Source organism: Artibeus jamaicensis, unplaced genomic scaffold (assembly GCF_021234435.1).
Source record: "Artibeus jamaicensis isolate MK-2021 breed Jamaican fruit bat unplaced genomic scaffold, CSHL_Jam_final scaffold_2693, whole genome shotgun sequence".
Classification (NCBI taxonomy): Eukaryota; Metazoa; Chordata; class Mammalia; order Chiroptera; family Phyllostomidae; genus Artibeus; species Artibeus jamaicensis.
Genome location: NW_026522033.1, coordinates 940260 through 963103, shown reverse-complemented (window position 1 = coordinate 963103; position 22844 = coordinate 940260). Strand labels below are relative to the sequence as shown.

At 59.6% G+C, this 22844-nt stretch overlaps 3 protein-coding genes across 8 annotated transcripts in view; 1 reads left to right on the top strand and 2 right to left on the bottom strand.

Annotated features, from left to right (window-relative positions):
• Positions 1 to 634: 634 nt before the first annotated feature.
• NAT14 (N-acetyltransferase 14 (putative)) lies at positions 635 to 9027 on the bottom strand. Of its 4 annotated transcripts, none has more exons than XM_053656718.1 (3): positions 8960 to 9027; positions 2352 to 2459; positions 635 to 1696 (listed from the first exon to the last, which is right to left on the bottom strand). In XM_053656718.1, exons 2-3 carry the CDS (start codon positions 2421 to 2423, stop codon positions 1148 to 1150), a joined length of 621 nt encoding a protein of 206 aa, XP_053512693.1. In that variant the 5' UTR covers positions 2424 to 2459; positions 8960 to 9027; the 3' UTR covers positions 635 to 1147. The 4 variants fall into 4 exon arrangements, with proteins under 4 accessions (XP_053512693.1, XP_037015747.2, XP_037015746.2 ...); XM_037159852.2 differs by lacking the exon at positions 8960 to 9027 and adding an exon at positions 2847 to 2951; XM_037159851.2 differs by lacking the exon at positions 8960 to 9027 and adding an exon at positions 2686 to 2943.
• The window catches only part of ZNF628 (zinc finger protein 628), a 52928-nt gene continuing 33705 nt past the window's right edge, over positions 3622 to 22844 (bottom strand). Inside the window, exons 7-8 of one of the 3 annotated variants that reach the window (XM_053656714.1) lie at positions 14638 to 14852; positions 3622 to 6848 (exon numbers count right to left, since the gene is read on the bottom strand). In XM_053656714.1, the coding sequence (XP_053512689.1) occupies positions 3724 to 6843 (3120 nt within the window). In that variant the 5' untranslated portion in view covers positions 6844 to 6848; positions 14638 to 14852 and the 3' untranslated portion in view covers positions 3622 to 3723. Of the gene's footprint in view, positions 6849 to 8959; positions 9042 to 9121; positions 9159 to 14637; positions 14853 to 22844 lie in introns of those variants that run through there. The other 2 variants (XM_053656715.1, XM_053656716.1) reach the window with 2 other exon arrangements.
• CUNH19orf85 (chromosome unknown C19orf85 homolog) lies at positions 15381 to 22207 on the top strand. The gene is made up of 2 exons (XM_037159846.2): positions 15381 to 17194; positions 21751 to 22207. The coding sequence occupies exons 1-2, from the start codon at positions 17022 to 17024 to the stop codon at positions 22205 to 22207; spliced, it is 630 nt and encodes a 209-aa protein (XP_037015741.2). The 5' UTR covers positions 15381 to 17021.

Below are 22844 nucleotides of genomic sequence, written 5' to 3'. Positions count from 1 at the left end.
CAGGCTCACCCGGCGGGAGCAGAGATGCTTAGGGGGCGGCAGGCTGCACTCGGAGGCTGTGTGGGCAGGGCGCCCACCCCTCTGCCTGATCTCCTGTCAAGCTGGGAAATCCAAGTGCTGGGACCAGGGCAGAGGGGCTGGAGCCTGGATTCCTGGGAGTCGCTGGGGCTGGAGATCACGGTTCAGCAGCAAGAGGGCTTCCAGCCAGACACCAGGAAGGACTTCCTGGATTGGGGAAGGAGAAGGAGAAACCTCTCTCTCCATTCCCCTCGGCTGGAGTTGGATGCAAGGCCCCCCCATCTCGGGGAGAAGTGGCTGAGCTTGTATGTCCCCTCAGGGAGCTGGGGTGGGGGATGGGCAGAGCCAAGGTCGAGGCCTGGGCGGGAGGCAGCTGCACACTACTCAGGCACACTCACACACTCACACACTCTGCGCCGGGCAGCTGGGAGGTGGAAAACTTGGGTAATGGGGAGCGTGAGTCAGAGGGCTGGCTGGGAGCGGGGCTGCCGTGAGTGAGCTCATCACCTCCCCTCCGGCCGGGCCAGCACCCCCACCAACAATTAATGTCAACTCGGGGGAAGGAGGAGCCAGACGGAAGGGGCTGGTTCGCAGACGGACTGGAAAAGGCATCAGAGAGAGGGATCCGGGCCACAGAGCAGTTTCAGGCTTTATTCACAACCGGGTGTAAAAAACCAGACGGGTCTGGCTGCCCCTCTCAGCCTCCACCTTCCCCCCCCCCCGGGGAGGGGCCGCCCTTATGCTCGCCCCCTCCTGGCCCTGGGCTCTCTGGGAAACAAACGTCTCTGGCGGAGGCTCTGCTCGTCCCTCTGGCTCCAGACCCACCCCCTTCAAGCACATGCATTGAACCCCCGCCGTCCCCACTTGAAAGACACAGACCAGGAGAGATTTCTCAGTGCAGACAGAACCTGAGGCAGGGGGTGGGACAGGCTGATCTCTCAGAGAAGTTCACACATTACAGATGAACCTGAGACTGCAGCCGGGTCTCTTGCCCTCTGCAGGCCTGAGTTTCTTGGCCCTAGGTGAGCTGGGGATTTGCACAGGGAAGACGTGAATGTGCCTGCTGCATACAGGAGGTGCTCGTGCACACAGTAGGTGCGCACGCACACAGTAGGTGTTCAGCTCAGAGTCACAAGTCCTTGCTGAACTCCCTCACCAGAGTGTAGCCCATGCAGCCCCAGCTCCCCTCAGCCTGGTAGCCACAGCCCTCCAACATCCCAGCCACGCCCCAAGCTGCCACAGCCACGGGGACCACGAGGCGGGCTCGGGGCTCCCCTGCCCCACCTGCCCAGGTGCGTACCCGGGACTCAGCGAAGGACAGCAGCCGCCTGCCCACGCCCTGGCGACGGTGCCAGCGGGAGACGGAGAGGCGGGTGACCCGGGCCCCGTCCCCAGCGTTGGAGCCCAGGGCCAGGGCCAGGACCCCGCACACGTCACCTGAGCCGCACACAGCCACCCAGGGCCCCCCCAGGCTGCCCGGAGGAGGCAGCGAGCCCCACCGAGCCCGAAGGCCCAGCTTCATGGCTGCCACAGCCAGGAATACGGGCAGTAGGAGGGCCAGGGCGAAGGAGGCCAGGACAAAGCGCAAGCCACTGCTGGCCGCCGCCAGGAGGAGCAGGGCAGGTGGCCGCGTCAGGGCGTGGAGGGCCACTCGGTTCTCCGTGTCCTTCACGCCAGCCTGTGGGTAAGAGGGGCAGTCAGAGCCGGGGACCTGGCCTTCCATCATGCTGGGGCACCCTTGGGCGCCAGGGACTAGGAGAGGAGCCTGACCCTGTCCAGGAGGGATCCGGGGTGGGGGCTCCCAAAGGAGATGGGAAGGCAGTGGGAGGGGCCTGTGGCAGAGGGCGGAGCAGGACTGCGGCTGCCCTAGGCACCAGCACACACTGGGTCTGGCACACTGTGCTCAGGGGGAAGGAGGGAGGAGAGTGTGACTTAGGATCTCCAGGGTCACCCAACTCAGAAGAAGGGCAGGAGGGAGGCACCAGGGAAGGCTGAGGCTGGAGCAGGACAGGAAACTGCCCCCAGGCCAGAAAAGGGGCACTCTCTGGACAACAAGAGAGGAGCCTGGAATGGGGGAACTTCAGTACAGGGCCGAGGCCCCAGGGGCTCTCCTCTGAAGAGTGCGGGGCAGGAGGTGGCGACCCCCACAGCCCTTCCTGACCCCGAGGGAAGGAAGAAGGCACTAGGAGAAGGGGCCAGGTCAGAAGTGGCCTACAACAAAAGCTGCTTCTCCAGGGCTCTGGGCTGGCCCTGCCTCCAGCGCGGGCTGAAGCCGCTTCACTCGGCTGCCCCGCCCCCAGGCTAGGCTCACTGGTGCCCCCGGCAGCCCTCACCTTCAGCATCTCCAGCACCAGGAGCTTCTCATCTTCCCTCATCTCCCGCACCGACAGGTGGCTGGGGGCCATGGCAGCCCCGGCGCCCCTAAGGGAGCAGGCGTGCACCTGGTGAAAACAAGCAGGTCAGCATCAGGAACGCACCTCTGGGGGTCCCCAAGAGCCCCATGGGTGGAGACCAGCAGTAGCATATCCCAAATGAGAGCACTGAGGACGCTCGGGGCCTTCCAAACGACAGTCGAGGCAGGACAGGCTGCCTCCTCCAGCCGGCGAGCTTCCTAACGTCTCCCGGGATCCAGCCCCCCACCCCACCCTGTGGTGTTCAGCGATCTACCCCTAAAAGCTGAGTGGACGCCAACACCTGGCAACACGGGGCTTCTTCCCAGGCTCCGGGGCTGCCCTGGGGATAGGGAACATCCCCCGCAACGACCAGGGGATGGACCGCGCTCCCCACGCCCCAGCGCCCGTCTCCCACAGTCGCTGCAGGACAAAGACCTGCAAGCACCCCTGCGAGTAGCTCTGCTCCTTTGACAAGGTGTGTGCAGGACGGGCAGGGGGTGGGCAGGGTCGGTAAGGGGTCGCCGGCGGAAGTGACGTCAGACTCGTGCGCGTTGGGGGCGGGACAGTGCCCACTCTAGGCCTTAGCAACTGTTGCCAAGCTCCCTGGCGCTGGTGCGGTGCCGAGGAGATACGGCAGGACGCGGAGACCCTGCGGGGGCGGAGTAGGGGGTGAAGGAACGACGGAGAAAGGGGACCCGTAGGATGACGGGGCAGTTGCCCGCTGGGTGGGGTCCCCACCGGTCCGAAGCGGGGGGTGGGGGGTGGGGAGGGGGGCGCACCCTCATTTCCGACGTTAACTCGTTGCTAAGCAACCTGGGCGTGGAGGTGGGGGCGAAGATGGAAGCGAGTCAGTCTCCTTGGCGCCCGGGCTGCAGCCGGACTGCGTCACTATCCCGAGCCCTAAGCGCTCCCAAATTCGCCCACCCCAGGGACTTCCGCCCCAACCCACCCGTGCTCAGTGACCTTCGGGACAAGCATTCCTCCCATCCACTTTTCAGATGAGGGGACCTGTGGGGTGACTTACAGCGAACAGGCGGCAGACCAGCATGCTAGATTCCACCGCCCCCCGGTTCCAGTGACTAGTGCATCCCCTTTTTAAGGGTGAACAGACCCCCACGTGGAGGTAGCAGGCCCCAAGACGCAAAGCAAGTCACCTGTGAGCCCGGAGGCAAGAGAAGACTCCAGACCCCCAATAAAACCAAACGTAGGAGGAGATTCTGGTCTTTATTAGCAAGCCCTGCCTGCAGCTCTCCCGCCCAGGCAAGAGTGAAACCGGGTCTCTCTGTGGGGCGAGAGGTACCAGCAGTTCCACTCAAAAAGTGTGCACCAGCTGGACTGCGGGCAGGGTCTGGACAATCTGGATGGAGGGCAGGCCCTGCGAGGCCATGCCCCCCGGCACAGCTCCTGCAGGGACCACTTGTACCATCTGGGAGGCAGGGGCGGCGGGGACACCGGCAGGGACAGAGGCTGGACTGGCTGCCGGTGGGGCCAGCAGCTGCAGTGTGGCGGCACCGCCCCCAACACTGCTGTTCTCCAGAAGCTCGGTGGCCGGAGCACTACGGATGATGAGCAGTTTCTGTCCTGGCGGCCCCTGGGCGGGCTGCTCGGCCAGCCCTGAGGGCAGGGTCTCTACCTCCTGCACACAGAGCTGGGTCTGCTCCCCATCTGCCCCACTCAGCACCAGGACGCTCTGCAACCCTTCGTCCGTCTGCAGTGTCTCGAAAAGCACATCCTGGACCACACCAGTGGTGGCCTCGGCGTCACCCGGCTCCCCGGGGCCAGAGCCCGCCAGCAATTCCTCGGGTGCCTCACTCTGAACCACCAGCAGGTTGGGGGCCTCAGTGGTCACGGCTCCCCCGCTGGGGTTAGACAGCTGGCCCGCCACAGGCTGGAGCTGGACTGCAGTCACCTCCTGGGCGGGCTGGAGCTGGACCGTGGTCACTTCCTGTGCTGGCTGCAGCTGGACCGTGGTCACTTCCGGTGCCGGCTGAAGCTGGACCGTGGCCACTTCTGGGGCTGGCCGCAAGGGCTGGAGCTGGACCCCACTCACTTCCGGCGGCCCTGACTCCCCACCCCCCACATTCTGCAGAAGGATAAGGCTCTGCCCTGCCCCACTGGCCCCTGCGCTGCCCCCTCCCTGCATCCCCAGTCCCCCAGGGCCTGGCAGCCAGACTACTCCAGGCCCCTGCCCAGCTTTCCCCACTGCCCGCAAGCCTTGTTTTGCCCGGCTGCCCCCACTACCAGTACTGGAGGGCAACAGGATGAGCTTAGGGGGTGCGGGGGGCGGCGGGGGCGCGGGGGACTGCACACTGCTGGGGATGAGCTGGAGGCCCTGGGCTGTCTGCACCAGGAGGAATGTCTGGGAGTTCGGGGCTGCCGGGCCCAGGGGCGGGGCCTGCTGAGCCGGGCCCCCTGCCACCTCTAGGGAGAGGGTCGCCTGGAGGTGGGGGAGCACGTGGACATCTTGGGTGGCTGCTGGAGCTGGGGCAGCAGCCAACGGGGCAGGAGGCGGGGGGCCGCTGGCGGGGGCGGCAGGGGCGTGCGTCCTCAGGTGCCGCTGCAGGTAGGCAGCCATGACGAAGCTGCGCCCGCAGATGGGGCAGGCGAAGGGGCGTTCAGCTGAGTGGGTGCGCTGGTGGAGCAGCAGGTTGGAGGAGTGTGTGAAGGTTTTGGGGCAGAGTGGGCAGCGGAAGGGCCGCTCGCCCGTGTGCACGCGCTGGTGCTGCCGCAGGTTGGAGGTCTGCGCGAAACTCTTGCCGCAGACACCGCAGGCGTGTGGCCGCTCACCCGTGTGCACGTGGCGGTGGCGCCGCAGGCACGAGGTGTTGCGGAAGGCCTTGCCGCACTCTCCGCAGGCATAGGGCCGCTCTCCCGTGTGCAGCCGTAGGTGGTACTGGTAGTGCGACGACCACTTGAAGGTCTGGCCGCACTGGCCGCAGGTGAAGGCCCGCAAGCCCGTGTGCACGCGCTGGTGGATGGCCAGCAGCGAGGAGCGTTTGAAAGCCTTGCCACACTCGCCACATTGGTAGGGCCGCTCGCCTGTGTGGTCCCGCAGGTGGTAGCGCAGCCCCGACGAGCCCTTAAAGGCCTTGCCGCACTCGCCGCACTTGTAGGGCCGCTCAGTAGAGGCGGAAGCAGGTGCTGGCGCAGGTGGCTGTGGGGCGGGTGCAGCAGGGGCCAGCGGCTCCTGCGGGCACGTAACCTCCGCGGCCTCGGCCTGGGGAGGTGGGCGCCCAGCCGCAGCCTCCTCCACGTGACACTGCTGATGCGCCAGGAGGCTGGCTAGCTGTGGGAAGGCACCGTCGCAGCTGCCACAGCGGAATGCCTGCCCACCGGCTGCCCCGTGGCTGTGCTGGTGGCGGGAGAGTCCAGCCACTGTCCGGAAGGACTTTCCACAGGGAAGGCAGGGGAAGCTGGGGGTGGTGGTGGCAGGAAGTGGCTGGGCCTCCGCAGACGGCGGAGCAGCCTTGGGTGTCTCTGGGGGCGCGTCCCGGGGTGCAGCCACCGCCTCGGGCCCCGGGCAGGGCTGGTGCTCCAGCAGCAGCTCCTCACTGCCGAAGCCCAGCTCGCAGCCGTCGCAGCGGTACACCAGCTCCACCGTCGTCTCGGCCGCAGCCAGAAAGAGCTCAGGCACCACGGGCGGGGGAGCTGGCGGCGGGGGCGCCGGTGGACTAGGGGAGGGCAGGTGCGGCTGCAGGTAGGGGTCAGTGAAGACCTTGGCTGGCTCCCTCGGCTGCTGCGGAGGCACCGGGGCCGCAGCGGGGGTGGCGCCATGGGTGCGCTGATGCAGCAGCAGGTTGGAGGAGTGTGTGAAGGTCTTGGGGCAGAGCGGGCAGCGGAAGGGCCGCTCGCCCGTGTGCACGCGCTGGTGCTGCCGCAGGTTGGTGCTCTGTGTGAAGCTCTTGCCGCAGATGCCGCAGGTGTAGGGCCGCTCGCCCGTGTGCACGTGGCGGTGGCGCCGCAGGCTGGAGGAGTTCTTGAAGGCCTTGGGGCAGTCGGGACATGGGTAGGGCCGCTCGCCCGTGTGCTGGCGCAGGTGGTACTGGTAGTGCGACGACCACTTGAAGGCCAGGCCGCACTGGCCGCAGGTGAAGGCCCGCACGCCGGTGTGCACGCTGCGGTGGATCTGCAGCAGTGAGGAGCGCTTGAAGGCCTTGGGGCAGTCGGAACACTGGTAGGGCCGCTCGCCCGTGTGGCCCCGCTGGTGGTAGAGCAGGGCTGAGGAGCCCTTGAAGGCCTTGGGGCAATCCGGGCACTTGTAGGGCCGCTCGCCCGTGTGTGTGCGCTGGTGGTGCAGCAGCCGGGAGGACCAGCGGAAGGACTTGCCACACTCCCCACACTCGTACTGGGCCGCCGGGGCCGCGGAACCAGGCTTCTCCCCTGCACCCTCCTCGGTGGAGGCCGGTGCCATGTCAGCGTGGGAGCCGACCATCACACCTGGGGAGGCGGAATTCCGGGTCAGGGGAGGGTGGTGCCCCCTCCACTCACACACGAAGTCATCTCAACCCCTTTCAGAGTCAGGGACACCTCCGGAGCCCGCCCTCATCGCAGGAGCCTCCTTCCCCTCAGTGTTAAAGCTCCCAGTGGTCCAGGTTTGTCACAGAATGCAAGACTTCAGGTGCTAAACTTCCAGAAAATTAGGACAAGTGGGTCACCAGCCTTAGGAGGGCAGCCATCTCCTCCAGGAGGCTGGACAGGAATGAAAAGGCTGGGTCTAGCCTGTAGGGCTACGCTCTGAGGATGGCCTGTCCTTGAAGAAGGCCATGCCCACTCCCTCTTGGTACCCTGACCAAAACTGCCTAAGCTCTGCTAGGTCTCTGATCCACTGACCTGGCCCTGCAGGCTCTGTGCACCCCACCCCCAGCCAGAGTCCTCACTTCACCTCACCCAGGAGAAGGACTGCAGGTGACTGGAAACAGCTGGGCTTTGGCGTCCCTTTGCACGCATGCCCATGGACTGCAGGGCTCTCCCTGCCCTGGCCTGCACTGCTTGTCTCCATTTCTTGATCCATTCACACCCCAGCTCATACTGGCATGTTTCTTTTCCCCTCAAACCTCGCTCCTTTCCCCTCCTGCTCTTACCAGGTGACCCTGCCATTGACCTCAGCACTGAAAAAGTAACAGCAATCAGGAGAGAACATTACCATGCTCCAACCTCTACACCAATGGTTCTCAACCACTGGGGTTCAGGAAGACACCCCCCCCTCCGTGGCATGCAGCCCCACAGGCCATCAGACAATGCCTGGACACTGTTCTGGTTGTGAGGTTGTTGACTGAAGGGAGGGGCAAGTGCTCCTGGCATCAGGAGGCCAGGGATGCTGCTCAGCACCCTACAATGCATGGACAGCGCCCCACAGCAAAGAGCCATAAGGTCCGAATGCCACCAGTGCTGAGTCTGAGAAACTCACACAATTCCCTTCCGGCCACTCGCCTCTGGGCGCATGGACCCTACATTCCCTCCTACAGCAATGTTCCTCATTTCCTGGACCACTCCCATCTGTGTACCCACAAGCTATGTCTCCCATCTTAAACAAAAAATTTTACCCCACCTCTCCCTCCAGCTACAGCCTCGTTTCTCTCCACCCTTTTGCACCAAAGCATCTCAAAGCTGCTGTCAAAATCTAACCTTCCCATCTCAGACCTGGCTTCACGTCCTCCTGCCCCAACTCCACTCATGCATGGCCTTAGTGTTTTTTTCCACAGCATTTATCATCTTCTAACCTGCTTTATAATCAAGGTTTCTGAATCTCAGCATTGTTGCAATCTGGGGCGGGGCCAGTGTCCAGGGGGCTGTCCTGGATGCTGTACCAGGCACTGTAGGGTGTTTAGCACCGTCCCTGGCCCCTACCCACTAGATTCCAGCAACATCTTATTCACGGTTGTATCCTAGCGTCTAGAATAACTCCTGGCACATAGTGAGTACTTGGTAAACGTAGCTTGACTGAAGTCTGGGCATCCGTTTTGGACAGGTCGTAAACTTCCCTGTACAGTTCTGAATGTCTCCTTTAAAATGCAAACAAGTCCTTTTAAGAGACAATTATCTTAGGAAGCTGCACATGCCTTTCAGAAAGCCAGGCGTACCTTAAACAAGATACCCTGCTCTGCAAGAGCTAGGGCACATCTTATTCCAATAGTGCACCTTCCAAAAGGCCGACCACACCCTTCCACCAGATCCAACTTCCCCTTTAAGAGGGTGCTCTGCTGCACCCCCCATCTCCACCTGCGCTGAGCTAAACGAGGGGATGTTTTGAAGCCATCTGGATTCGAAGTTTTTCCCGTCAATGTCTGTGACACTGTCACCAGCATTTAAAGCTATAATCTATTCTTAGTGGGGTTGAAATAAGCCCCAACGTACTGTCGACCTGCCCCGCCACACTGAAAACAATTCTCTGCCCTTTAAGTGGGCGGAGCCGGCCCAGCCGATAAAAGTCGGAGGTGAAGTAGCGCCCTTCCCTTTAAGGCATCCCTTCCGGTTTCACGCTAGCCGCTTCGCCAACGTCTCCGCCCTCCTGTCCCTCCCCCCACCACCCCACCCCTCCGGTCTCTCACCTGCGGCCCGACCCTGAGAACGAGCAGAGACCCTGAGCCTTCCCGCAGGGGCCGACGGGAAGGCTGGGCCCCTGCGGCGGCAGTGCAGGACTGGGGGCCAGGGAGGGGGGCGGGGGCGCGCTCCCTCCCAACGGCCCCCGGCGCGAGGCACCCAACCTTTACCAGCGGCCACTCGCGCACACAAACCCCGACGTCGCCGTGGGTGCATCACGACGCCACGTGCGCCCAAGCCCCGCCCTCATTGGGCTCCAGCTGCAGCAGCGCTGCCCGGACACGAGGCATTCTGGGAATCGTAGTTCTCCCACGACGCTGCCCGCCGGTGGTCTTGCGGGTCCGCCCAAGGCCCTGAAAAGCCGGGTCTGGATGCGGGATCGCACGTTCCCCCTTATTACTACAGAGTCCTTCTCATTTGATAGACACCCTCCTCTGCGGTGCGGTCCAAGCAGGTCTCACCCACCAGGGGTGCGGTCTCTTGTGGCTTGGTCCCACATCTAGGCACTGGGGCTCCCTTTCCTAGTCTTGAAACCTGCACAGGGATTGCCTCCCTCAGAGGTTAATCTGAGGGAGGCAATGCACGTTCACCCTTCCCTACCTCATGCTGTGTGCACGCGCAGTGGTGCGGGAACCCGGGCCGTGAAAAGCAAGGGGCTGGCTGCCCAGAGCTCCGGGCCTAGACTTCTCCCTGCTGTCCCCACTCAGTCCCCGTGGGCTTCTGCCTTCCAGCCCAGCCTTCTGCGAGGCATGCAACGCAGAGTTTCTCAACCATGTGACTAGTGCCATTTGGGCTCGATCAGACTTTGCTGTAGGGTCAACGTCTGCATTCTACGGTGGTCGGCAGTATCCCTGGCCTCCACTCAGGTCAATAGCAACCCCACTCCGTCTGCCCCACACCTAGTGCCAGCTGTCTCCAGATTGGACCACGTGTCTCCTGATGACAGCTGCTCCAGGGCCTTTCCCCTTAGCCAGAGGGCCACTCCACGTGCTGTTGCTCAGACCTGAGCGCCCTCCTACTCCTAACTCACCCCTTCTCAACTGCTACTGGAAACCCCGATGCTAGGTGGGGCCCCATTACATGCTCAGTGGCTCTCATCTGCATTCCATGACAGCAGGGACAGGTGTATCTTTGCTATTCGAGTGCCCCATCAACCAGCAAGGAGCCTGATCAGAAGCAGGTGGCACCCTTCGTGGAATGCGTGCATGTTTACAGCCTCACTCCGGTGCAGTTCCCCTAGGCCCACAGGCAGGCTGGAACTCAGTCCTGACCTGAGCTGATTTGGACCTGCTCCCACCTGGTCTGTAAGGAGTCCCTGTGAATGCGTGCCTGTAACACCCTTGGCTGCCAGCTCATTCCCAAAATTCCTTTCCCTTCAGCTTCTGCCTCCCAGACCAGAAAGGAGGCTACCAAAGGCACTGGGAGGGTCACCTGAGCTACCGAGGGGTGAGCAGGTCAAGACAGGAGAGTAGCCCTGGTTGGGGCTGTGGATGTGGAATGTGCTGCCCAGTGGGCTATGGGCAGGGGTGGCCCAGAGGTACAGAGCCCAAACCCACCCCATGCCTCAGGCCCCTGGGACCCAACAGTAGTAAAAGGAGCTCCAGCCAGCTCCCATTACCTGCCTATCCCAGGTGTTATGGGGAAGGTAGGAGAGACAGAGTCCCAGCATCTGCCCTTGTTTTTGCCCTTTGTTGGCCAGGTTTCTCAGGCACATCCTGCACTGCACAGAGGATGCGTCCCCAGCTTCTGGGACAGTCCAGCTCCAAGGGGGCCAGCCAGGAGCACACTGTGTGCCCTGCCTATTCGATCACAGAGTGGGTATGTCCCACCCATGCTTCGGGCCCCTAGGTACTGGAACCCCCATCCCGCCTCCCTTCCCCCTGTGGTAGACAGTTGATTCTGGTTTTGGCCACTTTGTCACCTTGGTGAGGGCACAGCCTATGAGAAGAGAGGATTAGGGGCTGGGGCAAGAAGTGTGCCCAGAGGAAGCAACTGGACACAGCAGACAGGAATCTCAGGACCAGAAACTAAAAGTAAAATATCCTTAGGCCCTGGCTGGGTAGCTGTTGGTTAGAGTACTATCCTGATACACTAAGGTAGTGGGTTTGATCCCCAGTCAGGGCACATGTAAGAATCAACCAATGAATAAATAAATGTGTGGAACAAATTGATGTTCCTCTCTCTCTCTCTCTCTCTCTCTCACTTATTCTCTCTCTAGCATCAATAAAAATAAAGCCTACAACAAAAAACAAATAAATAAAAATAAAATCTCTCTTTTCACATAAGAGGATGCACTTGAAGCAAGAATGGGTGGGGCGAGCGGAGTCCTGGGTCGTACTGACAGCTGCTCCACACACAGGGAGCCCAGGGGGATGGCTCGATGCCCTGCAGGTGAAGGGTGCTCCTTTCTAACATCTCAGGGGCTCCTGGCTTGGGCGGCCTGGCCTCTTCACATGGAAGGAGCATGGTCCCCAGGTCACTGAGTCTCTCCACCAGGCATAGAGCCAGGAAGTGGGGTCGGTGGGAGAATATCGGACCCCAGGGCCACCCCCCATCCAAGGCTTATCTGGAGCCCTTGGAGCTGCCCAGGGCATGGAGCCAGAGGCCATCCCCCCCATGGCAGGGCCCGTTATGTGACACAGGGGAAGGTGGAGGTGCAGTCAAGGCTCCTGCTCTGCTGACCTTGAGTTGATCGAGAAGAAACATAACAGTACATTTTACATGTCAACTTGACTGGGACACAGGGTGGAGGATGGCCAGGTTCCTGATTAACACGACTTCTGGGGGTGTCTCTGAGGTGTTCCAGAAGAGGTCAGCACTAGAATTGGTGGACTGAGGGAAGCACCATTGTGAGTGGGCCTCGTCCAACCCCTGGAGGGCCAGGATGGAACGAAGAGGTGGGAAAACAGGCTGACTTCGCTCTCTGCCTGGCTATTTCCTGCCCTTGGTGCTCCTGCGGGGCTCGGGCCTTCAGACCTGGGCTGGAGACTACACTGTGGGCTTGCTGGCTGTCAGGCTTTGGAGCTACACTGCTGGCTGTCCTGGGCCTTGGGACTTCTCTCGGGACTTCTCCATAACCACATGAGCCAATGCTTTACAACAGGTCTGCTTACATACATAAAACAGTGCACATAACACCCCTCTCTCCAGAGATAGATAAATGGAGACACAGATATGTGTCTATATCTATGTAGATATATCTCTGGAGAACCCTGACTGATACATGAACACTTCCTTGGGTGGGCCTGGTCTAATCAGGTGAGCTCTTTAAACTTAGGTCTAGTGGGCAGAGATGAGAAGTATCAGTGATTCTCCTGCTGGCCTTGAAGATGCAGTCTCCGTGGATTCCGAGGTGCAAGAACATGAGTTGTGCCCCGTGACCTTGGAAGGGGGCCCCAACTTCAGGGGAGACCCCAGTCACAGCTGACACCTGGATGCAGCTGTGCAGCCCTGAGCAGAGGGCCCAGCTCAGCCGTGGGGCCTGGACCCCTGAACCAAGGAGCAGAGAGAAAAGGGGCTGTTGTTTGAAATCATTGGACGTGTGGTCGTTTGTCCCACAGAATAACTAGCACACTTCTCATATGAGTCTGCTCAGATGGCCACAGCCGAGCACCACAGCCTGGGGGCTGTAACAAGGGGAGTGTATTTCCTCTCATTTCTGGAGGCCGGAAGTCCATGGCCATGGTGCCACAGGGTCGCTTCCTGCTCTCTCTGAGGCTTCTCTCTCTCAAGGAGGCCTCTCTCCTTGGCGTGTAGACGGCTGGCTTCTTTGTGTCCGTACACAGTCCTCCTGCTGGGTGTCCCTGTGTCTGCATCTCTTCTCACTAGGACACCAGTCACACGGGACCAGGTACCACACTGACATCCTCATTCTACCGTAGTTACCTCTTTAAAGACCTTTTCTTCAAACAGTCTTGCTCTGTCTCAGAAGAAGAGGTGTCAGCAAATAGGACAGGGTTGGGCCCTCTGAGCTTTGAGTTGGGGACAACAGGAAGCTGCTGTCTGCAAATGTCTACCATGCATTTTAAGGGAAACCAAGTCCATCTGTGACTGGGTGACAGAAGTAGCAGACGAGCACGGAAGAGGCAGGGAGGGACAAGCCTCATCTGGGCCTCTGACCGGTCCTCACGCCTCGGTTTCCCCCTCCCGATCTGGGGAGTCCACCATTCCAGGTGCAGTGAGGCCTATAAAGGAGGTGGGGGGCAGGGCCCTAAGGTCCGGGCACTACCTCTGCCCCACAGCTTCCATGGCTCCCCTTCACTCTTGCTCTCATAGCCCAACTCCTACCTGGCCTACAGAGCCCTGAGGGTCTGGCCCCTGTTCACCTCCGACTTCACCTTGTCCCATGGCTCCCTCTCTCACTCCAGTCAAGCCTGCTGCTGCCTCAGGACCTTTGCACCCGCTGTGCCCTCTGCCTGGGGGGCTCTTGGCTGCCACCTCTCCTGCTCCAGTTGCAGGACAGTGATCACCTCCTCCAAGGGGGCTTCTCCGTCTGAAGCAGCACCTCCCCCCACCCAGCTGCCAACCTGCTGTGCAGTCTCAGCACTTTCACAGCACATCCTCAGCTGGGATTTTCTTTCTTTTCTTTTCTTGTTTTGTTTTTTAGACTTTATTTCAGGGAAGGGAGGGAGAAAGAGAGGGAGAGAAACATCAGTGTGTGATTGCCTCTCTCGCACCACCAACTGGGAATCGAACCTGAGACCCTTCGGTTCGCAGGCCAGTGCTCAATCCACTGAGCCACACCAGCCAGGGCCCCAGCTGGGATTTTATTGTGCGTCCGACCCTCCTGAGGGGACAGATGGGACTTGTCTTATTCGCAGCTGCACCCACTGTCTCTGCACCCAGTAGGTGCTCCATAGATGCTTGTTGATTTACTAAATGTCCCTCCTGTCGTGAGGACTGGGAGAGGAGCCTGTGAATGAACACCTTCCACTCCCTGCAGGGGCAGGCCCTCCACAAACACCAGATGAAGGCGGCCCCACCTCTGCATGATTCTTAATCTCAGAGACTGGAGGAGAAAGGCCCAAAGTGGCGCCCGGCACAACGCCCGAGCCTCCCGCGCCAGTCCGGGGTGTTGGCGCCCCCTGGTGGAGCGCCCCAGGTAAGAGCTCGCAGGGCCAGGGTCGCTGTGTGGTACCAGGCCCCGCCTGCCAGGGCACACAGCCCGCCAGCAGAGGCTGCGCGTGGCTCCTGAGGGCGATGCAAGACCGCTCTGGAGCCACGCGGCGGCGACCCCTTTCCTGTCCTCGGGGCCTGACCTCCAACGCTCCAGAGAGCAGGGCGTCCCCTCTCCCCAGCAAAGGCCGGAGTGAGCGAGTTGGGGAGTCCTGGAGGTACCCAGGCAGACCCCAGAGGCCCCTGAGGTCCCTGAGACCCGGGCCTGTGCCCACGGTTGCCTGTCCTCCGAGGTTACATGGCACTGGGCCAGGGAGGGTGACCCTGGGCGGCTGATCGACCCATAGCTGCCGACCTCACTGCACTTCGTGGCCCACACGCGCTCTGGACTTCTGGTGACATCGCTGGCCGCCTGCTGCAGGCGCTGGGCTGCCAACAGTGTGATGGCCCTGAGCCCGGGGGGAGGGGGCGTAGGCTGCGGGCCCACAAGGACGCCCCCCGGCCCCAGCTGACCAGACTCGGTCCCCACCGTGCCACTTCCTTGCTGCACGAGCATGCACAAGCCACCTACCCCCGTGCCAGCTCCTCGTCCCAGCTTCAGCACCGAGGCCGGGAGGCTCACATCAGACGGGGGTCTGCAGGTGGCGGGGCCGGGATGTATACTTTTAAGTTCATAACCGTCCACGTTCTGGCGTGTTCATGGCGTGTTCACATCTGGCAGCTCTTGTTTCGTTCTCTCCTCTCAGCCAGAGGCGGTTTCCCACCACAGTCTTTCATAATGGGCTGCTGCTAATTTTATCAGGGTGTCATTTGGCAAAAAAAAAAAAAAAAAAAAGAATATTTATAGTGAGGATACTTAGGAATGTTACCTTTTAATAGTTAATGACGATGAGGGCTTTCAGAAGTCCTTCCTGTCCCTCCTCTTCTTCCCCACGTGGGTGACATCCCAGCTCTGCTGCTGTGGCCTTGGTAACCATACACCGTGACCTCAGTTTCCCCCGCAGAAAACAGGGACAGCCTGCGCCCTCTCTGTGCACAGGGGAGGGGACCTCAGCGAGTTGCCTGGGCACTGGGGGCCCGGGGGAGCATCCTCACTGCTCTGAGTCTCTCTCTGCAGATGCTGGGGGCGTCCAGGGCAGCCCCGGGCCCGGCCTTGGCAGCTGCGACCACTGGCCCAGGGAACACAGACTTGAGGCCCCCCCTCCTGTCCTGCGGTGGATGAATAACAGCCCCCAAGGACACCCAAGTCCTAACCCACAGCATCTGTGAATCTGTCACGTCTTACATGGAGAGGGGGCTTTGCCGATGCGACTTCATCTGAGTTAAGGATCTTTTTTTGTTGTTGTTAAGATTTTTATTGATTTATTTTTAGAGAGAGAGTGGGAGGGAGGGAGAAAGAGAGGGAGAGAGAAACATCGATGTGTGGCTGCCTCTCGCACACCCCCTACTGGGTACCTGGCATGTGCCCTGACTGGGAATCGAACTGGCAACCCTTTGGTTTGAGGGCCGGCATTCAATCCACTGAGCTACACCAGCCGGGGCTGAGTTAAGGATCTTGCGTGGAAGAAATGACCCTGGCTACCTGGGGGCCCTAAATGTCATCCTCATGAGAGGGAGACAAGAGGTTATGAGTCAGGAGGACCTGGGACGACAGAAGCAGAAGTCGGGGTGACGCACTTGGAAGGCAGAAGAAGGCCCGCGGGCCACGGAATGGGGGTGCCTCCAGAAGCTGGGAGAAGCACGGGAACAGTTTCTGGCCTTGGCACCTCCCAAAGAAACACCTTGACTTTAGCCCCTAAGACCTACCTTGGACACCAGACCTCCAGAATCTCGAGAGAATTAACGAGCATGCTTTTAAGCAGTTCGTGGTCCTGTGTTACAACAGCCACCGGACACACATGCACCTCCCGCCGCATTCCCCCTGGAGCCGCACCGAGACACCCCCTCCCACACTTGGCCACCCTGCCCGGAGACAAGAGGACCCATTCCCTTCAGCCCCAGGAGCCAGCCCCCCGAACTGCCAGCCCCATCCGTTCTCTGCCTCCCCAAACCATAGGGGCCCCAGAGTCCCTCCAAAAATGTCTTGGGGGGAAGCTGCCCCTGCTCTCTCCTCCCCTCCTGGCACAGCCAGGCTGTGCCCCAAACAGCCCCTGATGTGGCCCACCTGAGTAATGGGCCCAGTCCACAGGTGTCCCTCTTTTCTCCCCTGCTCACTGGCTGCACTTGGGTGGGAGATGCAGGAGTTGGGGGTCCAACCCCCGGAAGCCAGTTCCTCCAGCCGGCGAGAGACCTGGAGCACAACAAGCCCCTCCTGGAGCCTCAGTTTCCCCAGGATACTGGGCCTGCAGCAGAGGGAGGCAGGAAGGCACCGCAGGGGAGCCTACTCCACAGCAGAGGCGCCTGTGCCGTCTCCCCCTCCCTCCGAGCCTGCACCCAAACCCCCCTGGGCACCCGCTCCAATTAAGGGTCCTTAACGCTAACTGCAGCAGTTGACTCAGCTCCTGGCCTCCCCGCGCTGCCCAGGCCTTTGTCGCCTTAATTGGCAACCTCCAGGCGCTTTTCCTCGCCTCCCCACCTGCACCACCCTGCCCCATATCCCAGGTCCAACTATGTGCTAATTGGGCCCCTGGGGACGTGCACAGAAAGCCCCTCCCCTGACTTCCTATATCAACCCCCCACCTACCATCCTCAAACCCCCAAGTCCAGCTCCTGGGACACAGGGACCAGGGGGGTTGATATAGGACCCAGGAGAGGAGGGACTCTGGGTCCTAATTTCTGGGGCCCTACCCCCTCTCCTGTCCAGAGTCATCTGCCCATCCCACAGGCCATCCCTCCTTGTTCTGTTCTGCAGCCTTGAGCCCCCAGCCGTGGCTATTCCTCTCTCCTCACAGATTTGGGGGGTGCTTTCTGATCGGCAGGAATATAGTGGAAGGTTACCCCCAGATCACCCAGGCCATGCACCCCGGGGCCCCCACAGCCCCAGCAATCTCCGAGCCCAGCCCCCGGGAGCTGTGTGCCTTTGTCAGCGGGGCAGCTGCCCGCATGCTACGCACCTTGCACCCCCGGCGGACCCGGCCCCCCAAAAGGAGGCCCAACCACAGGAGGTTCCTTCACAACCAGATCTGCAGGTGAGGGGGAGAGGGGTGGAGGGGGTGGGGAGGTGACGGGCCCTAGATCTGGGGGACACTGAGCCCAGACAGAACTGAGAGAAGTGGCCCCCAGGGCTGGATGCAGTCAACATGCAGCATGCATTTATTAAGCGCCGATGGTGTGCCGGCCCCCTGGGAGAACCGACAGGGAACAAAGCAGAGCGCGCTCCCTGTCTTCACGGGCGCGTGTCCAGTGGGGGGGCCAGGCGGCAAACGCTCCATGTGATGTAGCAACGTGGGCGAACCTTGAAAACACGGTGCTGAGGGAAAGCAGCCAGACACCACGGCCACAGATGGTGGGTTCCCGAGTCTGCAATGTCCACAGAGGCAAGCCCACGGGCAGCAAGCAGATCCGGGGTTGGCAGGGGCTGGGGAGGCGGTGGGAGTGATTGCTTGTGGGGAGGGGCTTCCTTTTGGGGTGATGAAAAGCTCACTAATTAGAGGTGGTGGTGGTACAACACTGCGAATGTATTAAATGCCACTGAACAGGGCGCTTTCAAGTGGCTCATTTTAAGTCATGTGAATTTTACTTCGATTTTAAAAAATTATATGGTATGCTAGAAGGTGGTACGTGCTGTGGAGGTGTGCCGGGAAGGGCTGGCGTTTTCTGTAAGGTGTCAGAGGGGCAGCTGCACTGAGTAGGTGCGACGTGGGAGCAGAGGCCTGGGGGGCGGCGGGAAGGCGGGAAGCAGCCTGCGGGAGGCGGAGGGGAGGGCGTCCCAGGCAGGGCCCGCAGGTGCAGAGGCCTTTGCCCAGCTGGTCCCTTTGCGGAGCAGCGCCATCCCACAGTGTCTCTGGGAGTGGGAAGAGGGGCCTCTGCTCCTTCGGGCTTCTGTGCAGGCCTGTCCTGGCTCCCACACTCTGCCCAGTCCCACCTGTGCGCTCCCCTCACCCTATGACAGCAACCATTGCTCCTGCACCTGCTGCACGCCGAGTACTCTGTACTAAGGCCGCGACGGGTGCTGCCTTTATCCTCCAATTACAGATAGGAAAGCTCCGAGAGGTTTGATGCCTTGCCAAAGGCTACACAGCCAGTGAGTGGATGAAACCCCAGGTAGTTGGAGTTCACTCTGTGTACCACTTTGTGATCCTGTCTGCAGACAGCACCTCAGGGACTTGATGGTAATGATGAATGTGACAGTGGTGATGGTGATGATGAGCGTGATGGTGATGAAGATGGTGGTGATGATGGCGATGGTGGTGATGATGGTGGTGTGGTGGTGGTAATGGTGACAGCAATGGTGGTGATGGTGGTGATGGTGGTGGTGATGATGGTGATGTAGTGATGGAGGTGACAGTGATGGTGATGGTGGTGATGTGATAGTGGTGATGGTGATAATGTGATGGTGGTCACGGTGATGATGGTGATGATGATGGTGGTGGTGGTGGTGATGATGGGAGTGGTGGTGACAATGCTGTTGGTGACAATAATGACAATTACAGTAGCTAATATTCATCTGACACTTAACAAGTATCAGGCAGCAGTTTAGTATCAAATTATAATAGTCACTCAGACAGTGAGTATGAACTCATTAATTCCCCACAGCAACCCCAGGACACAGGTAGTAGTCGTCATGCTTGAGTGAGAGAAGTGAGGCACAGAGAGGTAAAGTGAGTTTCTCGAGGACCTGATTTTCAATAAGCAGGTAGTCCTCCCAGCCAGCCCGGGACCTTGTCCCAGGAGGTGTAAGAACCAAATGTGAACAAGTGGGAGCCTGGTCCAGCCTAGCCCCTGCCCCCACACTGCCACCTACTTCCTCCGGGATGCCCAGCCCTGGCCACACCCAAAATGCTCACACCCACCATGGAAGAGGAAAACACATGTGTCCCCAAAGAGGGCCTCCTAACTCCTCGACAACGGCTCCAGGGCCCCTCCAGCTCTTCAGCACCCATCAGGGTTCCCTACACCCAGCCAGGCTGGACCCTGTGCTAATAATGCCAGTCCCCTACCTCCCAGGTTCCCGGTCCTCCCCCACTCCCACTCCCTGTTCCCAGGGCCAACGTCTCTGCCGCACCATCCCAGACATCACCACTACCTGTGCCTGGCTCCGCCACATGCTTCCCAGAGACCCAGCCCACCCACCGGTGGCCTTGGGGGCAGCTCCGAGCACATCTCCCTGGGCAGCCAGCCGAGCCTGCTCATAAATCCAGGTCAAAGGCAAGCTCTCCTCAGCATCTCCCCACAGCCTCCTCCTCCTTCCAGGCTCCACAGGAGACCCCTCCCACCCACGCGTATGGATTTTTGACATTTTCTTGTGAAACACTTCAAACCTACAGACAAGTCAAGGCAGCTGTCTGATGTAGGGGTCCTCAGAGGTAGTCCCCAGCCCAGCAGCATGACCACTTGGCATCTCCTGGGAACGTGTCAGAAATGCAGATTCTCAGAGCTGCAGAGGCAGAAATTCAGGGCTCCGCGAGTCTGTTTTCACAAGCCCTCCCAGTGTTCTGTGGAGAACCCTGCCCTAACCACCACTCACATACCATCACTTAGCTTCTAATGTCCGGACTGTCTTAGCACCCTTCCTTCATCCAGGCTTTAAAAATAGTTTAGAGTGAATTGCAAATGTCATGACTCATCGGCCTGAACGTCATTCATGCGTAGTTTGTCGGAGGCCTTGAGAGCTTGTTGGGAGGATCTAGCGGGGAGCGCAGCTACTTGTGTGCCCTTGACTGAAGACTGGTCCTTTCCTCTAGTTGGGAAGGTTGTCCTCTTCCACTGCGCACGCAGCTTCGGGAGGGACAGACATGGATTGGTGAGGGAGGGAGGGGACGCCCACCTAGCCGGCCAGATCAGCCGAGTCAACCCTGGCGATCAGTCGGGTGGCAGGTGTCGCAGCCTGATTGCCCTCACATCCGTCGGAGGCCATGTACTGCACATAAAGCTATAGATCTTCTCTCTCTCTCTCCCTCTCCGTCCCTTGCCCTCGATCTCCAGCTCCAGCCCCAGCTCCATCTCTCTGCCTCTCTCATTCTCTATCCCCCTCTCTCTCACTTAACCTGACCTCCCATTTCTCACCATTTTCCTTGGGGCACTCAGAGCATGTTTCCTCCGTGGCATCAAAGACGGTGTCAGAGTTGCAGTTCTCACTAATTTACTTAAGAGCCGAGTATACATTTTTTTCTCATGATAAAATACACAGAACATAACCGTTCTCTACTTTAACCATTTTGGTGGCACTTTGTACATTTACAATGTTTTGCAACCATCACCTCCATCCAGTTCCAGAACATTCTTATCACCCCTAGGGGAGACCCTGCACCCATCATCGGTCCTTTTCCATTCCCTTCCCCGAGAGCCTGGCAAGCACTAATCTGCTGTCTGTAGGAATTTGCCTATTCTGGACATCTGTGAGCAGAATTACACAGCATCAGACACGGTTTCACGGATGGGACCAGCCCGCACACCCAGGCCAGGGCGTGCCCTGCCCCCAGGGCCGCTGCAGCTCCTTCCCATCAGCTGCCCTCCAACTGCTCTCACTCTCTAGCGGCTTAATCAGTTTCTGAACTTGCATTCAGTTGGGTCACGTGGCTATTGACTGTGAGTCTCGCCACCTTGGCTCACATGATGCTTGGACATTATTTTGCCAGAACTGCGGTAATCAAACCGCGCAAACTGGTCAGTCCAAACAACAGAAACTCACTCTTGCACCATTCTGGAGGCCGGGACCCCAAGCTGCGGGCAGGTGCAGACAGCCGTCTTGTCCTGGTGTCCTCACACGGCTCTCCCTGTGTGTCCCAACACCAGTCCTATCGGGCTAGGGGTCACCCTAGTAACATCATTTTAACTTAAATCGCCTCTTTGAAAACCCCATCTCCAAATACGATCACTTTCAGAAGTACTGGGGGCTAGGGCATCAGCAGGTGAATTTCAGGGGGTCGCAATTCAGCCCCTTACAACCTGTGAGACCCACTGGTATTGTCACCAAGGGGAGGCCAGGGTGGTCATCCAGGTAAAGAGGAGTTGGAGATGGAGGGGCTCAGAGGTGAGGAGACTCAAGAGCTAAGAGGAAGCAGAATCCACAGGCGTCCCCGTTACAGATGTGCTGCTAGCCCACAGCAGGTTTTGGTACACATTTGTACAAAATTCCTTTTTGTAAAAGACTTTATTTATTTTCAGAGAGAGGGGAAGGGAGGGAGAAGGAGAGAGACATCGATCAGTTGCTTCTCGTGCCTCCAATCAGGGACCTGGCCTGCAACTCAAGAGCGAGCCCTGACCGAGAATCAAACCTGCCACCTTTTGGTTTGCAGGATGATGCCGAACCCACGGAGCCACACCAGTCAGGGCTTTCTAAATGCACCCTTTTCTGAAGACATTTTTTACTTTATGTGTTGGAACGTGATCATAACAAATCTAAATGTCACAAATGTGTACGATGCACAAATAGAATTGCCAGACTCAAGAAAAGGGACCCGAGGCAGGGAGCAGAGTGCCAAAAAGAAAAATGAAGAGAGTGAGAAGGGACAAAGCACTTCTGGGGTGACAGGTGGGAGGAGACTCCTTTGCGGCCATCCAGCTAATGACCATCTCTCCATAGGCAGTTTGCCAAGATCGAGGCCGCCACCCAGCGCCTGGCCCTGTCCATCCTGTCCCAGGAGGCTCCTCCCCAGAGACCTTCGCCCCAAAGAGCACCCCGGCCACCACCATCCCCCTTCCTGGGGGTGGCCCGTGCTGTGGCCCCCACCGAGGCACCTCGTGCAGGCCCCAGCCTGAGCCTCGCTTCGCTGGATGCCTCTACCTTGGACCTCTTCGATGACATTGCACTCAGCCCAGAACATCCCTCAGGGATGTATGACCTGCCCCATCAGGCACTGGGCCAGCCAGGCCTCAGGCAGGCCCAACATTCCTATGGTCCTCTGCCCCTCACCCTGCATGCCCTGGGGGGAGGGGAAGAACTCTTGGCTCCTGAAGAGGCCTGGGGGTGCAGGTGGGAGATGCCTTATGCCCACCATTTTCAGGGGATCCCAGAGAGCTGGAGGACCTGCTTCCCATGACACCCAATCACCACCCAGGTCAGGCCAGGAGAAACCAGAGGTGCCCCTGTGACAGCTCCCTAGCCCCCAGCCTCTGCCAGGAACCCCCTCCACTCCTGTCCTGGCAACTTCTGGGAAAATGACCCAAACCCAGACTCCCACCTGAGACCAGGCGTCACTTCTGCCTCTTCCAGGCAGGGCCCTCACTCTCTCCCTCCTCTACATCCCCCCTTCTTTCTTCACAGCCTCATCTCCTCGGGAGTCCTTGCTCTAGCTGCACTCACGTGGCTCATTGCTGCCTGATGTCTGGTCTCATTTCATTTATTCTCAAAAATGCACTGAGCATCTACTATGTGCTGAGGATTCAGCAGTGAATAAAATAGACAAGGTCTCTGCCTTTGTGGAGTTCACATTTGGGGGGAGGCAGGTCAGGGGACTGACCTGACAATAAGAAAGTAAATCCATACATTTTTTAAGCACAAGATAAATTTCCATCTTCAGATTGGAATTGGTGCTGTGAAGAAGATAAAACGGTAAATAGCCTCACCAAGAGGCTATTTAACACTGGTGTTCAGATATGAAGCCATGTGAAAGTCTGGGGCTCCAGGCAGAGGAAACCCACATGCAAAGCTCGCTGGGGAGCCGCAGCCGAGGCCAG

Coding starts and splice junctions, on each gene's coding strand:
- NAT14 (XM_053656718.1), bottom strand. CDS start 2,423: ATGGCCCCCAGCCACCTGTCGGTGCGGGAGATGAGGGAAGATGAGAAG. Junction 1,697..2,351: donor TGGTGCTGGAGATGCTGAAG/GTGAGGGCTGCC, acceptor TCTTACCCACAG/GCTGGCGTGAAGGACACGGA.
- CUNH19orf85 (XM_037159846.2), top strand. CDS start 17,022: ATGCACCCCGGGGCCCCCACAGCCCCAGCAATCTCCGAGCCCAGCCCC. Junction 17,195..21,750: donor CTTCACAACCAGATCTGCAG/GTGAGGGGGAGA, acceptor ATCTCTCCATAG/GCAGTTTGCCAAGATCGAGG.